Below are 17,611 nucleotides of genomic sequence, written 5' to 3' on the forward strand. Positions count from 1 at the left end.
ACCCACCCAAAAAAAAAACATTCGGCAAAGAAAGCACAAAATTACAATAGATATTGTCCAAAATAAATGTGCAAATGTCTTGCCAGAGCTTGCGAGCATAAGTACATTTTCAATGAAGCATCTATGTTGACCACACATCCAGTACACACACGCACCCACGTTGCATCCCCAACCAGGTTTTCCTGACCTACATATTTAAATAACGTCAGCTCGAGTCCCGATTCCGCTTAAATCCTTATTCATGCCCGTCTCTTCGCGTTTGTCACTTTGCCTTGGCTAGCTTGTGACAATCGCCTAAAGGTGGAATCGTGTGGGCCACATACACAAAGTCCTCTGCTCTTGCATGTCAGTCATGCAAGGTTGTCACATTGCCAAGACCACAGGACATGTACGTGGAACTTTATTTATGCAACCGGCATTTGTATAGTTAGTCGGGGAGTTTATTGCCTCAACAGGTCTTTGGTGTTACATTTGCACAATTACAGCATAAACTTGCCCCCAAAAGGCAAATATCAGGTATAGATTAGGATTTCACAGGTATTTACGTTTCCATGCTGACATTTAGAGTGGTGAGGTAAAGTTTATAATGAGGATGTTTGCATTCCCACTGGCTGATTCTTTGCACCGATGCCCCGCTGTTAGAAGTTGGTACAATTTGCCACGGTGGGTAGGGATGTCACGATAAGGGCAATATCGTGATATCGTGATATTAAAATTGCCACAATATCGTCGTCATGTTCACGATATTTAAAAGGAACACATCTATTAAAAAAGTCAGGTTTATTTCCATTTGTGCAGTTCGAGCACCGTCTAGTGGCTAGTTTATTAGTGCAATTTCATTTTCATTAGGGATGTTTTGGCCTTCTATGTTTAAAATCTATGCTAATTGTCAGATGAAGGGGAACTTAATTTGCTTGTGAAGCGATCAATGTGTGCTTGCATTAGCAAATACGTGCCTCAGTATTGTTATTACAGATTGTAGGTGGTTTATATGCATTGCTGTTATGTACAAAAGCACAATGTTGTCCTTTTTTATAAGTATGAGCTCTCTTTTTTACAATGTTGTGATCATTTTTAAATATCGCCAACGCCCCCACAATATCGTGCTAATTATCGTGTCGTGACCCTCATATTGTGACAATATCGTTTTGTGATATTTGGATATCGTTACATCCCTAACGGTGGGATATATTGCTATCTACTATTTTGCTGACACGCAACCTCACTATATGCTCTTGTTCCATCCTGCGCACACACGGAGCTTTAATATAAATGCAAACGTACAATGAACACTCACAGTCAGACGCTCAGACGCTAATAGACGTCTGTACGCTGTATTGCCACCCCAGCCGAGCTCTCACCTTTCTCTCTGTTCCACTTCAGTGATGACAACAGGCTATCCCCGTCCTCCAAACGCTACACACTCCACATTTGCATATCAATTTACTTTTTAATATAATACTCTGTCACTTGAGACCCATTTGTCATTCTGCTAGCAAGCTTCCCTCACAGAACTCCATCCTCATAATATTATTGCCGTAGCCCCTCCCCCCCTTCTTTTTTTCCTCTTCTCTCGTCGTGTCATTCGCACTTTTACGGCCTTTATCTCTCTCGGGGTGTTATTTTATTTCCTAATTCTGTCCTTTCGTGAAAACATTCCCTTGTCCAATACGCCATATATCACAGCTTTCTTCCCCAGGCATCCTTCCATTTATCCACTCTGGGCCTTTCCTTTGCTCTCTACTCTTCTGGGGTTGTGCTGTTTTTGATAGAAAGAGTGGACTAAAAGAGCCGAACAGAAAGGAAGAAAGGAAAAGAAAGGAAGTGAGGGAGTGGATACGAAGGAGCGCTGACAGGCAAGAAAGCACAATGGGGTTCCATGCCTGCATACCAACTAACAAGCAATCACAAAGGGGGGAAAGCGAGGAGCGCAGGGGGGCAGCCATAAGGAAAAAAAAAAAAAGGCGAGTGGGTGACATAAGGGATGTGGAAAGACAGGGTGAGGCGGTGCTTGTGCCGCAGCAACGTGGCCGGAATGTGAACAACTGTTACAACCAGGAGATTGTTTTTGGACTAAAAATACTTGAGCAAAGTGAAATGCAGATGTTGGACATCACTTTTTATCTTTGATTTGATGGTGCATAATCTCATTTATATTACAATCAAAAGAAACTGGAAGAAAAGAAAATCAGCAATGCTATCTCACATATTTTTGGATTTTTTTTTTTCTCAGAAATTATCCTCAGTTACTTCCTGAAAATTCTATTGGCTGTTTTGGGGCTCAGGCCATAAACCTGTCAAATATAAAAGTAGTGCTTTGCTGCCATCTTCTGACGGCTGAAGACAAGGTTTTGCCCTAACTAATATCAAAGTACCGGTAATGCTTTGTTGTTCTGTTCTGGAAACTATAGACAGTTATTAACTTTTGGACTTCACTACAACTGCGTCTAGTGAAGTCTCTATGACAAGCAAGGTCAGTTGCCTGCAGTGATGGGAAAAGCAGGTCAAGAAAGTAAAAACTAGGGGTGTTAAAAAAAAAAAAATCGATTCGGCGATATATCGCGATACTACATCGCGCGATTCTCGAATCGATTCAATAAAAATAAAATCGATTTTTTATTTTTTTTTATTTATTTTTTTTTTATTTTTTTTTTAAGAGCTCAGAATTGTTCATTCGGTAGTCTTACCGATTCAACGTCTTATCATCATTGCCTTTTTTTTTTTTTTTTTTTTGTGTGTGTGTGTGAATCGATTTTTAAACTTCCATTTTTAATGGAAAAATATTCAACAAAACGTCTGACTTCGGGTTAGGATTCACACCTTGAGCATGGAAGAATGTTATATGAACGGAACATTAAGCCTTAATATTTTATTTTAATGCTGTTCAAACATGAAACAGATTACAACCTCTATAAGACTGAAATTTCAGATAAATAAATAATACATTTTCATATAAATCTTACACTCTACAAGCTTACTGATTAGTATTTTCTAAATTTGAATGAAAAAAAAATCGCAACAATCGACTTATAAATTCGTATCGGGATTAATCGGTATCGAATCGAATCGTGACCTGTGAATCGTGATACGAATCGAATCGTCAGGTACTAGGCAATTCACACCCCTAGTAAAAACCCTGCCAGAGTTTGGCTTTAGCCGCAGGTGATTCTCATAATGATTTTGTTTACCTACCGATTGAGTAGAAGCACCTGTAGCTAACGCCAAACTGTGGCAGGGTTTTTACTTTCTGGACCTGCTTTTCCCATCTCTGGTTGCCTGTAGTCAGGTCACTTGTTAATGTTGCAATTACAGCTCTCTATCATATTATTTTGAAATGATTGGGTTTAATTTTTTCCCCATTGAATATGCTTTGCAGCTACATTAATAAATGTTGGAAAAAAAAACAAAATATTTAAATAAAATTGTCTGTTCTTTGCTGATTTGCTAAATAACATTAGAAAAGAAATGAACTGATGTTAGCCATGCTAGTATTTGTAGTACTTTCATAGCTGGTTGCAAACGTTCACTTCAAGACGGTTTTATAGTATTATATTAATGTTACTTTGAATTTTTCCAAGCGTGATGTGTGGCACTCTCATAAATGTAATATTTTATATAGGGATGTTCGATACCACTTTTTTTCAGATCGATGCCGATACCGATACTCAGACCCGCAGTACTCACCGATACCGATACCAACTGCCGATACCAGTAGTACATTTTGCCAAATAAAAAAAATCGCTAAAAGATATTTTTAATCAAATATATTTCCTTTAATTTTGACAAAAAAAACAGCACAGTCACTCTTCAATAGTCTTAACGCTCAAAATAAAACACAAAAATGCTCTTTTAGTTTAAGATTCACAATTTTGAAGTATTTCCAAACCGGTGAAGTTTTGGTGGAAAACTGCTGCAAGCTAGCGCCAGTTACAGGCAAGGAGGACTCATTTAATCTCTTCCCCATCTGCCATCGGTCGCTTGTACTCGTCTGCGGCACGAGTACTCGAGTACCGTATTTTCACGACTATAAGCCGCACCTAAAAGCCTTCAATTTTTTCAAAAGCTGGCCATGCGCCTTATAATCCAGTGCGCCTTATATATGGATCAATATTGAGCCGCAACAGGTCTCGCTGTCAAGACGCTATCGGTGACCCTGCACAATCGGTGACGCACATGCGCAGAAGATCCCGCCATCTTGGATTGCTAGCTAATACTAATACTTTACCTCAGAGAAAATAATAAAACAGTTATTTATTCATTTTGGGAGTGAATTAAGTTGTCAGAAAGCTGGTTTGTAATCTATTAATAAAGTTTGACTGACCTATCTGACTGTTTTGTTGACATTCCCTTTAGCGCAGCACCATCTAATGGATGCATAACGTAACCCCAGCCTCTACTGTAGCGCCTTATATGTGGAAAAAGTTTTTGAATTTGTCATTCATTGAATTTGCGCCTTATAGTGTGGAAAATACGGTACTTGAAAAAAAGACTGGTATCGGCCCGATACCAATACCTGGTATATTGGTACTCGCCCATCCCTAATTTTATATGTACATTTATATACACACTTTGAAAATGCTTTCTCTACACACAGTGACTGAAAAAATAAAAATAAAAATGTAAAGCAACGACTTTTTCTACAAGGCGAAAAGTTGTCTGCTTGCACCAGCAACGGAAATCGGCCCATGCTCACTACTGATCTATCTGCATATTAATGCATGCATTTTCAGTCCTTTCTTGCTTTTACTCTTTGCCTAATAATAACTTTACATTACATGTAACTTTTTTTTTTTTTAACATAATGGAGCCCTCAATTTCTTGATTGTGCCACAATTTTGCAAAATCTTCATTTGCCTCAGGCTAAGCTGCTGCTGTGGCTGCTGCCATTTTCCCTTTAGTCTCACTCAAAGCTGTCGTGAGAGTAGGCACCGATCCTACTGATTCATACTTTCTCTGAAACTTAACAACCTGCTGTGTAATTCATCGTGCCATAGTAGATTCTAAGAACCTCCATTTCCACAGGGTTGTGGAGGATGACAGAAAGAGCCTCAATAGAAAGGACTGGATTTATTCACATGCTTGCATAATGCACCTGTATTTCTTATTTGTTTTATACAGAGATACAGCTACTAGCAAAATTATGCTAAAATTAAACCGGAAAGCTGTAGGGGAGGACAACCAGAGCTGAGGAAAAATAAATCAATAAATAACTACATTAAACCATCACAGTAAACTATGAAAAAAGGCATTAAAAAAAAATTGTTTTTCATGCCCAGTGGATATAAAAGTCTACACACCCTTGTAGGGGTGTGAATTGCCTAGTACCTGACGATTCGATTTGCATCACGATTCATTGGTCACGATTCGATTCGATACCGATTAATCCCGATATGAATTCATAAGTCGATTGTTGCGATTTTTGTTTTTTATTCAAATTTAAAAAATACTAATCAGTAAACTTGTACAGTGTAAGATTTTATTTAACTGAAACTACAGTCTTATACAGGTTGTAATCTGTTTCATGTTTGAACAGCATTGAAATAAAATATGAAGGCTTAATGTTCCATTAATATAACTTTCTTTCATGCTTAAGGTGTGAACCCTAAGACATTTTGTGAATATTTTTCCATCAAATATGGGATGTTTAAAAATCGATTCGGCCACCTATTGAATCGATTCGAGAATTGCGCGATGTAATATCGCGATATATTGCAGAATCGATTTTTTTTAACACCCCTACACCCTTGTAAAAAATGAGCTCAAGGTCAATAATTTAAATGAAAAATAAAATTAAATGTTTCCCAGTGTGGAAGTAAAAATAAACAACTGAGATGATGTGGTTGCGCAAATGTGCACACCCTATTATAAATGGGGATGTGGCTGTTCAAAATTAACCAACCACATTCAAATTTGTGCTAAATAGGAGTCAGCCTGCACTTGCCGCTATTTCAAGCGCTTCTCATTAACCACACATAAAGTTCAGATGTTCTAGAAGACATTTCCTGACACTTTTCCGTTTATTTTCTAGCTGAAGCCTGACTGGTATTTGGTACTGTCTATAATTCACTTTTCATAATTTCCAATCTTAAAAACATTTATTTATTTTTTTTATTTTGCTGTACGGATTGTAGTTCACATTAACTCATTCACTCCCAGCCATTTTCACAGAAGCAATCCCGTTCGCTCCCGGCTGTTTTACTGGATTTTGACTGATTTTGCAAGGCCCACAGAATATTGTGTTCAATTGCTATAAAAACATGGAACCTATCAAAAGAAAGATTAAAGTCTCTTCTTTCATCAGGAAAAAAGTATGTTTTTATCTGTTTCCGTTTTGCAGCAATTAGCATTAGAAGAGAGCTAAGTTTCATCAGTTTTCACAAATCTATTGAAAATTAAAGTAAAGTAAATAATTGAGCTTTTTTTCAACATGGCCCTGGTTGATCTCCTTTGCTCTGCTGCCACTTGCTGGCCGTCTGTGTAATAACTACCATTTCTGCAACCGATCTTTGCAGTTGAGAGGCAAATGAGTTCATGGTGGGGAAAAAAAAACAACACAAAATTTTTAGCACAAAATCCAGGCATTTGAACAGGGGTGTGTCGACTTTTTATACCCATCATTTATGTGGTGATACGCCATCGTGTGTGACGTGTGTCATGCTAGTGAATAACCTTGGACTGATGTTAGCATGAGACAGTAGCAGCTAATAAAGCGCTTGTAGTTCAGCGGCGTGTCGCATCACCTGCTTTGTTTTATACGACTGGCCGCATCTTATTGGATTAGAGTCAGGCTGCTAGCTGGGAGATGGGAGGAGAAATTGATGCGGTCCGCAACCACCAAGAGTCAGAAAGGCTCGGATGCACGCGTATATGAACACAGTCTCGTCCCGTCTCCTTTCCACTTTCATTTCCTGTCTCGCCACATTATTTTCCCTCTGCTAATCAGAATGACGAGAGAAATGAAATCAGTACGTTGTTAGTCACCCCTCCGGCATGACATCTATCCTGCTTTCCGCGCCAACTCACCTTACCACGCACACACACACTGCTGCTTTCATTACTCGCGGTGATTACTAATGGCGATTCCATTTAATATCAAGCCATTAAATTAAAACTAATTACTGAGAATGAAATTGATGGATTAAATTCACCATCTTGTTATTTCACAGCAAAAATGTGTCTGAGCACACCACCTGAATGACCAAACATTTTCTCTGCCTAGATACCCCAATAATTAATTTAGCAGCTCAACAGCACAGAGCGAAAACAAAATAACAACGAGAGCAAAAAAAAAAAAAAAGCAGTCAGGCGGAGTGTTCTAACAAAGTCCAATCCGACCCAATCTCCATCTTGTCCCTGTCTGGCACCGGCTCAACGATCTCTGACCACAGTGTAAAAAGATTTACTCAGCGCAGGCTAATTATTAAGACGGGGAAATGATTAGTGGAAGAGTTATGACTAATAAATCTGTCTATGTTTCATTAGCACCCTGTTTGGAAACATTTCAATTAGCTCCTTCTCATTAAGGAGAATGGAAATGGATAAAAAGAAGCAAGTGGGCGGGAATGAGGAGAGGCTGAGAGCTGCAATACGGGAACGGAGCAGGATTTTTACGGTCACAGGAGAAAGGCAGACCGGTGGTGTATCATCAAGTGAAGTGTATTTTTATATATGCAAATAGATCCGTATGTAGATCAGTGTAATACCCCTAATGATGTCACTTGCTTGATGAGGTCATGATTGTAAAATGCCTAATAAATACATCTCAATGGACTATACGCTCTACAACTAGAACAAAAAAAGGTTCGTTTTTTTTTATAGGCTGTTTGATCAATCACATTGCAACATCTGCTCATTTGCATGAAGCCTGAGTGAAATTGTTTTGCACCAGGGGCAACAGCTTCCAAGACTGCGGTACTTTTCAGGCGCGTTGGGTTACACCCTCTAGTTTAATTGAAAGCGCTAGCACCCAAGCAAAACATCCAAATGCTTCTAATAACATCATTCGAATATCATCACATCCCACATATACACAATAGGCTTGCCTGTTTTTTTGGAATGTCTCATGCACACAATGCTTCAGATGCCAAATCTTTATTGTTACTGGAGAGACTCGCAACACCCACATGAAGAGGCTTTGTTGATTTCTACCTTCAGTCTATTCGATGGATGGATGGATGGATGGATGGATGGATGGATGGATGGATGAAGATTCACATCGTCTCCAGAGATCCAAGATCCAAATGTTCAGATCATTCAATTTTCATACAAAAAAAATCCAACTTACCAAAAACTTTCACCACTACAATACCCAGAAAAAAAAAAATCTCTATTCATTCTCAATGATGATTTCCCATTACAAAATCTAAATGTCCATAATACGGTAATGACGCTTTACTTTCACCCCTAACATGAGAAAATGGCTATCTCCACTGTTTACTTTGTCAAAATAGGCTAGTTGCTTTTTTTTCAACATCCAGGGAAAATTACATAAAAAGATGTTAATAGAAAGAGATTACGTAATCGTGACTGATGAGTTCTGCTCTTAGAAGGCATAAAAATACAGGAAAAGCAGCAGCATGGAGGAACGTGAAGCCGAGTGCATTGCTGGCAATGGCAACAGATTTGGAGAAGAAACATATCCACCATCCACGACCTTATTTCAGAGAATTTTCCAATGTTGTTGGGTACAAGAATGTTTCATTGTAATTACGCCAATGTGGGAGAGAACACGTCCAGCTCCCAGCCAATCGAACTGCCTCCCTTCATTCCCTTGCAGTGCGGAGAGAGCGATGCGGTCGACATGGCATGTAGATGCAGGAGATTGGCAGTACATTTCAAAGGAACTGCATGAAGATCTCCACGTGCGGATTATGTAACATTGGCCGCTGTGGATTGGCACTTCCACGCCGATCGTGTGTCTGTGTGTGTTTGCTGAAGTACATTTTAGAGTCTGAGAACTTCTAAGTACAGGAATTGAATCACTGTTTCGACTCTTACCGCAGTGGTGGCTACTTTTCACCTCTGCCAATCCGACCATCAAATATCAACAAATTAAAACATCGCTAACACACAACAGTGTGTCAGGGAAACAAACCCGTCCGCTATCCACTGCGTACCAAGACTGTAAGCGTCATTAGATGGCACACTAGACGGGATACACACAGATGCTGCGAGGCAGAAGCTGTAACATGTTTAACAAGGAGCGAGAGAAAGTGAGGACGTAAGGGGAGGGGGCGTGCGGGAGCGCACTTTTGAGTGAAAGGCCATCTGCTGGATTCATGGTTATGCCAGTCGCTCGCTCGCGTCCCACCACTCACACCTGCCAGCCTGCCAAAGCCCCCCCCCCCATGGGGACCAGAAGTGGCAAGTACGCACACAAACACACACTTCCACGCCTGCGCTTGCAGAGCAATAATGGCACCCATACAAGCGTAACTGGTGCGATTTGTCAGAGCTGAGCAGCATCTGAGGAACATTTGACAGTTTTTCATCTTTCCAGTTATGGTGTAACAATAACCTAACAGCAGAGGTTGGTGACATCAAGCTACATTTACTGTGTTACATTTACATAAGCAACCTTTTGGGTAAATTGTACTTGTAGGAGTAGTTTTAACAAAACACATAGGGGCATATTCACTAAGAATGCGCTGCGTCCGGTAATAGAGCGAAATATTGCACCACAACCGCACCCGCAGTCTGCGCCCAGTTACCCACATATTCACGAAGGATATTGCGCTAATCGTATACCGGCGCAAACACGCCCACAAAACTGACAGCTTGGAGCAAATTTGCACCTGATTTACCACACATGGCAATGGATTTGCGCCAAGAACATGGTTGTTATAGTAACAGTTGCGAGAAAGATGACATTATCAGAAAGCGAGGTTGGACCGAGAGTAAACGTTGAGAGTGCCATTAAGCTGTACAGAGCAGAGAAAACGACGACGTCAACGTCAGTCATTCATAAAGTACAAATTATTGGTGCGATCGTTTAAAAAAAATCTATATTCAGAAGTTGGTGTCGGCATACAGTATGCATCTGGCACGTAAAAATGATCGTAAAATGCCTCCCCGCCATTGCCGATCAGCCCGGGTTACATTGTCCTACCTAAACCAACATTGAGGAATGCCCCCTTCTCTCTCTCTCTCTCTCTCTCTCTCTCTCTCTCTCTCTCTCTCTCTCTCTCTCTCTCTCTCTCTCTCTCTCTCTCTCTCTCTCTCTCTCTCTCTCTCTCTCTCTCTCTCTCTCTCTCTCTCTCTCTCCTCTCTGCGAGAACAGCCAGAGAGCGACGGTGCACTGTGCCATGCACTGCTGTCATGATCCTGGGATCGAGGTTGCATCAGGTTAATACATGCTTTCCAAAAACGTTATTTGCATCACGCAAATGCGGTGTGGCTATTTGCGCTGGCGTTCGTGAATTAGACGCTGCATATCAATGAGTCTCATTTGCATTGGGGTGGACATATTTTGCGGCAAATGTATGCAAATTACCTAATTTACATACGCGCAAATAACACCGGCGCACCGTGACGTAATCTATTCGGCAGAGCACTTAGTGACGGATTTCCCCATCTGCGTGTGTTTTGTGAATTAGGCACTCCCTAATTGCTCCATTTTTGCCAGTTAGCGCGGAGCAAAGGCGACGCAAACCTTTAGTGAATAGGCCCCATACGTTTTAATTAGCTTTATATATATATATATATATATATATATATATATATAATGGATGGCTGGAAAAGAAATAAAGGTGATTATGTCATGCATGTCCATCTGTGTCTGTCTAAAAATGTCAACATTTCGTCCTACAAGAATTCCATTTGCTGATTTGCAAAATGTGTTGTAATTAATAGCAATTTTCTATTCTAATTTATAGTTCCTGATCGTAAAAAAATCCGTAAGAGGGCGTCACAAGCACCAATACCTTGAAATAAGGCTGGTATCAGCCTGATACTGATACCTGGTATTGATCCATTCCCATCCCTAACATGTAGAAATGTAGATGTATATTTTGTTTATATTTAAATACAGTACATATCTCGATGATTGTTTACTTGATTTGTATAATATTGTGAAGTTGTCATAGTGAACACTTAAAAGACTACAAGTCGAAGTCTTTAGTAGGTTTTGAAGTAGATAAAAAAAAAAAAAAAAACTTCAAGATCAGTAACCACATTCATGGTTCTTTTACCTTTATTTTAGCATAAACATAAGATATAAGAGCAAAGCATTTATGTATAATACATCTGATGTGGTTTAAAGTACTACAGATTAATTTATTGCTTGTGATTGTTAAAACACACATGGGAAGAGGACCTTCAAAAATAAATCACAATTGCAAAATTGAGGGAAAAAAAAGTCATTAGATTGTTTTTCAGACTAATTCAGGCTACCCTTCTGACTTTTCATCACATTCGAGTTCCAGCCGCTGCTGCTCTCGACTCCCCAATGCAGCTTTGATCTTCGCCTCGTTCCCCCGACATAAAACACACAAGTCAGAGCCCCGCCTCATGCGCACGACGCACAACTTTTGACAGCTGCGCAGATGCTGTTTAATCGAGAGCGGTAATCAACACCGCTTCCTCCCCGGTGCGTCCCCGTGTCTAAATAGGGTGAAGATGGAGGCAGACAGCGACAGAGGAAGCGACCTAAAATTGATGTCAGCGCATCGACCCTCCTGTAAAACTCAGTTAACACCTCTCGGCCTGTGAGAGCTTATTAGCCGAGTGTGACTGCATCACGCGTGTACAAAACGTGCGACATTTAACGGCTTGTTTTACGTCTCATGCGCGCAAGCTCATAATTCCCCTTTGGTTAAAAAAAAAAAAAATGTTGACGTGATCTGTAAATGTGAAATGCGTGTGTGTTTGTGCGCTTGTCTGTGTTGCTTTACAGGCGAGTCTTGGCCTGATTACATCGCTCCGACTCAATAGTGAATAGAGCACTCCGCCTGATAAGCAATCACCTCAATCAATACTAATGTTTTTAGTGTGTTCATTAGTGTGCGTTCGCGTGTGCATGTGCATAAGTGTGTGTTGTTCTTAACCTGTTGTTAATCTAGTAGGAGCTCATAGAGGTTAAACTTTTACTCGCGCGCCGCAGTAAGTCACAGATGTCATCCCTTTTTCCAACCCACTTTTCCCTTTTCATCTCCTTATAGTTTCTTTCTTTTCATGTTCTTCAGCTCTCATCACCCATTCTTCCTTTTTCCTCACCTTTCCTCACCGTCGCCTCATTTTCTCATCTCCCTGCATTCATCCTCATCTTATTTCTTCCTCTTCTCCTTTCAAGACTGCTTTTTCTTTCCCTTCTCTTCTTCATTTTCCCATAATGCTTCATTTCTTTTTCTTTTCCGCAAATCCTCCTCTTCATGTTCATTACTTTCAGTTACAGCAGTGCCTTCAAATACAAGTTGCAATCTTCTTCAATTGATATGGATAGATATGCCAATAATGCAATCCAGCCTTCCACAAAAATCCCAATAAAACGTTTTATAATGTGTTTTAATAAACAAATAGCACTTTCCAATATTGTACTTTATAATATATATGAATGAAATAAAACAGAGAATTTACTGTGTCTCCTTTTGGCAACTTGGCCCTCAACTTTCACAACTGCTGAAAGTGACTCAATTTAACTGCAGTTATATTATTCATTATTCACAAAGGATAAATAAATAATAGTAGTGACGATTGTTCGTGTACCATCAGCAATTCATCCACAGTATCAAGGTTATTATTGTTAATGAAAACATCTTTGATTGCCCAGAAAAGTGCTACCGAAATCTGATTTATTATTATTATTATTATTATTATTATGTTACTAAAACAGAAAAAAAAATCATTAATGTAATAAAATAAAACCAACATAAATAGCTGAAGCTATATTTTACTCCAGATACAATAAATAAATAAAATACAACTTTATACTAAAAATATGACAAACTAAACAAACTAAACTGTCTCTTAAAAAAAAAAAAAAAAAAAAAAACAAAAAAAAAAAAAAAAAAAAAAAAAACAATGTCAAACCCAAATAAAACCAAACTATAAAATGAAAACTCCAAAACGCTTTTAGCCCTGACTGGCATGTGTAGTCCTGATCAAAAACTCATCACCCGGGTGTAGCGGGGCCGTTGGATGGGAGATGACGGACATTCCAGATCACAACACATGCTTTGAATGCAAAGTCATGTGGCTGAGTTAAATACACGTAATTATTTTTTGGTGTGATGTTTAGTTTGATGGTAACTTGCTGCTTGTTGTGAAGTGAGCTGACTTCACTGCCATCTACAGCGCTCGCTCGTATGTCAAAGCAAAAACGTGAACTAACGACATATCGGAAAACTCGGGTCACTTGTATCTCAAGCCAATGCAGCACTTTGTTTTTGTTTGCCCCTCATCCTTTCATCTCCTACTTTATTTTCATTTCCTTCTCTTATCACCTCTCCAGGACCACTCTTGCTCTTTTTTCTTACTGTTCATCCTCTTTATTCATTTTCACATCTCCATGCATTCCTCTTTCCAATACTCATCTTTCATTTCATGTCGTTTTCTTTCTCTCATGTCATTTCATTTCCTCCTTATCTTCTCATATCCTCTCCCTTCCATTTCCATGACTTTCACTTTGTTTCCATACCCTCATCATCCTCTCATCCTTAATTCATTCCATCTGAATTCTATTCATTTTGTCTCTACTTTCCTCTCATTTGCTAACACATTTTCTCCACACATCCTTTTTTTTTTTTATCCCTTTCTTTTGTCACCACCACAGATGTCGACTGATCCCAACGTGAAGCTCTTTTCCAAAGATCTTCGTGCCAGCCTTCATCTGGAAGGATTTGCTGAGTCACAGACTCGAGGCCTATTGCAGACAAAAGTGGTCCCTGGTTGTTGGAGAGACGCTAGTCTGCTTGAGGTGCCCTTGAGCAAGGCAGCCCTTCGCTCAGTGCTCAAGTGGTGCAGGACTGTTTGCACGCCTCTCTGAATCTCTCCTTGCATGCTTGTCTGCGTGTGTCTGTGCAACTCGAAATATACAGCAGAGTGTAAATTGAATTTTCTCCTTGAGGGATTATAATGAGTGTGATAAATTAAAAGCAGAACAGCACAAAGCATGGACGAAAGGATCCTGCACATTGACAGAGCACAAATTAGCCGGTTCTTCCAATTTCTAGTTGCTGATCATAAAACGGACACAAGAGGGCAGACGATACCGGTATTGTCGTGAATACCGATACCGTGAAATAAGGCCGGGTATCCACCCGATACCAATATCTGGTATCGGTACTTGCCCATCTCTACTTCTTATGAAAGTGTTCAAGCTTTTTGGTGCTATTTTACACCGCCCATGGTTTATTTGTGGGGTCAAATTCGAGAAGCTCCCAATTATTATTTTTTAACTCTTTGACTGCCACACGTTATCCAAAAAACAACCCGACAGTGCCAGACGATTTCAAGCATTTTAACTCATCTTTCGAGGTAAACGGAATATTGTGTGCTTTTACTACACAAACATGGGGAGTCCCAAATGAAAGATCGTGTTCCATTCTTTCATTGGGGGGGGAGTACGTTTCTATCTTATTTTGTTCTTTAGTAATCACCATTTGAATATAGGTCATTTGAGTGACAAGCAAAAATTAAAAGATAAGGAGAAGAAAAGCTTTTTGTGAAATGATACATTTTCTCCACAACAGTGACTATTTTATTTTTGTGACGCTTTGTGAATTAGATTTAATGTGACAAAGGCTTTGATCATTCACGTGTCATCCTTGAAAACTTTCTATTTCATCAGATTCCGTCATGTTTCATTGTAATTCCATAACACCGGCAGCCCATTGAAAAGAGATACAATGCTGCCATCTGCTGGCCATAGTTAGTAGTTGTTTTTGATTCCATAACACATTGACCGGGCAGCATTTCAATTTTGTTTGATTTAAAAGAAAAAACGTAGTTGACGTCATTTTCCGTTTATGGCGGCATACATCATGATTTTATTCATCGTTATTATACGTTTTTGGCAATCAAAGAGTTAACTGGGGTAGCCAAGTTGGCTGTTAATAATCAGTCAAAGAGACAAATTGCACTCTGGGTCTAGCTTGAACGCTGTGGCTAAGTGGAAGTATAATGTGACGGTGAAGTTGAAACAGGAATTTTGCTTCCACAAGACCACAGCGAGCATTTTAAATTATTTTTTTGAATGTGAGGTTCTGAGGGGATTTCATGCTATTCTGGGCTGAGTTTGGTCATCTTGGTAATGTTTTAGTAATGACATTTTGCTAATTGTTTGCTAACTTTAAACTAAACACTCCTCCCTTCGCCTTTCCTTTAGTGCACTTCCAGAGAGGCTAATTCACTTCCTTTCATCTTCTCAACTCTAACCGGTCTGCATGATTTTATATTGTTTTCTCCCTCTGTTCTCCATCCCCTGTGTGGCCTTCCTTGAGACGTGATATTAACCTTGAAAGGAGGCACTCTCTGCGTTCTTTACACAAAGACTAACACAGCCTTTAGTTGTGCTTAAATGTCAAAAGTTGGAAGCACTGCCGTGGTTCACCCACCAGTACCGTAATCCCTCGGTATTAAACCTAAATAAAAAAAAAAAAAAAAGACCAAAGGGCTGTTCTAGCTCATGTGTGCATTTAGTACGTTCTTGTGCGATTGCACAGCTTCAACTACACAAGTTGGAAAGGGCAACATCGCTTTCTGTCACGACACGCTCATTTTGAATGTTTGAGCTCACCTTCCGCTAACAACGAAGCACGTCACCAGGAAGATGAGGAGAACGACGCCACCTGCGATGGATATGGCCAGAATGGTGGTCTGGTTCGGGTCTCCGATGGCAAAGACGTCTGCAGAGAGCGGACAGAGGGAGGGTAGCAGATTTAATAAAAGCAGCAGTAGCAATTGCAAATAAATAAATAATACAAGACAGCAGCAAAGTGATAAAAGCGAGCGAGGGAGCTCGATGGAATAGTAAGCAAGGCTCCTGATGAAAAGCACTTCTTGCATCGCCTGCCTGTGAGGCACCGAGAGAAGACGTGAGAGCAATTCGCACTCGGGCCCGCGCTGTCCAACGTTGCATATAACAAGACTACTGGCCAGAACTTTCCGGACACATTGATTTTTTTTTTTTTTCTACACCACACCGATCAAGCAATTAATCACAACAAATATCCCATTTATCTGGCTTAGCTGAGCGCGAGTGCATCAGCGCGTGCATGTGTGTATGTCTGTTGGCAAATTAATTCCCTCAATTAAGTGTGGTTAGTGATCGGTTGCATTTATCTGACACACATAAATTCTTTAATAATAATTAGCATTGATTTGATTTGATAACATTAATATGACTTTGAAGCGAGCTTGGCTTCGTGCACGCTCACCGGACACATTATTAGGGATACCTGCACAATATGACCTCCTACCACGACTATATGGCAAGCCCTCATTCACTGCCTTTGACAAGTATACTTGTCAATTGTATTTTTTAGAGCGGTGCTAAATGGGGGCGAATCTGAGCATGCTCCACTGTAAATATCAAACTTGGAAACAACTTTACTGATGCCCAACCACCGGTAGATGACATCATTGCCCCATTTTATAGGAAATAAACACAGTTTCAGAGTCCATGGGAGAAATGGCTGTATTTTGGCAAACCTACATTTTTCTGCTGTCAATTATAAAAGAACGGGACGGGACAAAAAGTAGGGAGTCTATTCTGTTATTTGGTAGATTCGGTTTATATATAATTATTGAATGTAATATCACGTGAGTATTGGAAATGTAAAAATTTTCTATAATGACTGGCAGTGAATGAGTTAACATGAACTCATTTGCTCCCAAAATGTATAAATATGTTCTATTTTAAATATTGCCATGGTCCCAAAAACTTATTTACACTTTTTTTTTCTTTTTTTTTTCTTAATGCTAGAATATACAGAGGGTTTTGATGCAACCTCTGCCCTGAAGAGGTCACTTAAAGCAATGCCAAAATAAAGTTGTAGATATCTATGTGGAATTCTTACTAGTCAGCATCAAATTGTAGTTATCTCAAACGGGAAATGAACAATTCAATTGCAGATATATCCATTACAGTATTGACAAGCAGATCTCTGAAACTGATTTGTTGCTTGCTGTCTGTAATGTCAACGAACCCCATTCACGTGAATGGCAAAAGGAACTCAATTTTTCTTATGTGAAATGACGAGGCAGATATCTACCGGTAGGTAGTAAGAAAGGCCTTGTTAATATCTACAATGGTAATCCCATAGTCAAACTCAGCTTCTACATATTGAAGCTGCTTGCCGTAATAGTACATGCAGCTCCGGGTCTTATACAATTGTAATAATACAGCACTGAACTTGTCTGTGAATTGCACAGTGGAAAAAAGTGCAAATGTTGACAATGACATATTCCAGCTGTTTGCATTCCAGTATGTCGCAGAGCAGAAGCAGAAACCTATTCATTGATTATTCACTGATTAGTAGGCTAATGTGTTCCCACTGTATGCCGCACGATCTATATCCACACTGCTGTACATTAAGAGATTTATGGCCCTCTATGCCCGGCCATCTGAGAATCAATGTGCACTTTGAAGAGCAGATTATGGGGACTCCGTTGC

At 39.7% G+C, this 17,611-nt stretch overlaps 1 protein-coding gene across 2 annotated transcripts in view; it reads right to left on the minus strand.

Moving 5' to 3' along the window:
* LOC144020576 (ephrin type-A receptor 3-like) overlaps window positions 1-17,611 on the minus strand; it is a 141,455-nt gene that overhangs the window by 32,647 nt on the left and 91,197 nt on the right. For both annotated transcript variants that reach the window (XM_077524206.1, XM_077524197.1), the window contains exon 10: window positions 15,734-15,842. In XM_077524206.1, the coding sequence (XP_077380332.1) occupies window positions 15,734-15,842 (109 nt within the window). The remainder of the gene's footprint in view (window positions 1-15,733; window positions 15,843-17,611) is intronic.

This window comes from Festucalex cinctus, chromosome 1 (genome assembly GCF_051991245.1).
Source record: "Festucalex cinctus isolate MCC-2025b chromosome 1, RoL_Fcin_1.0, whole genome shotgun sequence".
Taxonomy (NCBI): Eukaryota; Metazoa; Chordata; class Actinopteri; order Syngnathiformes; family Syngnathidae; genus Festucalex; species Festucalex cinctus.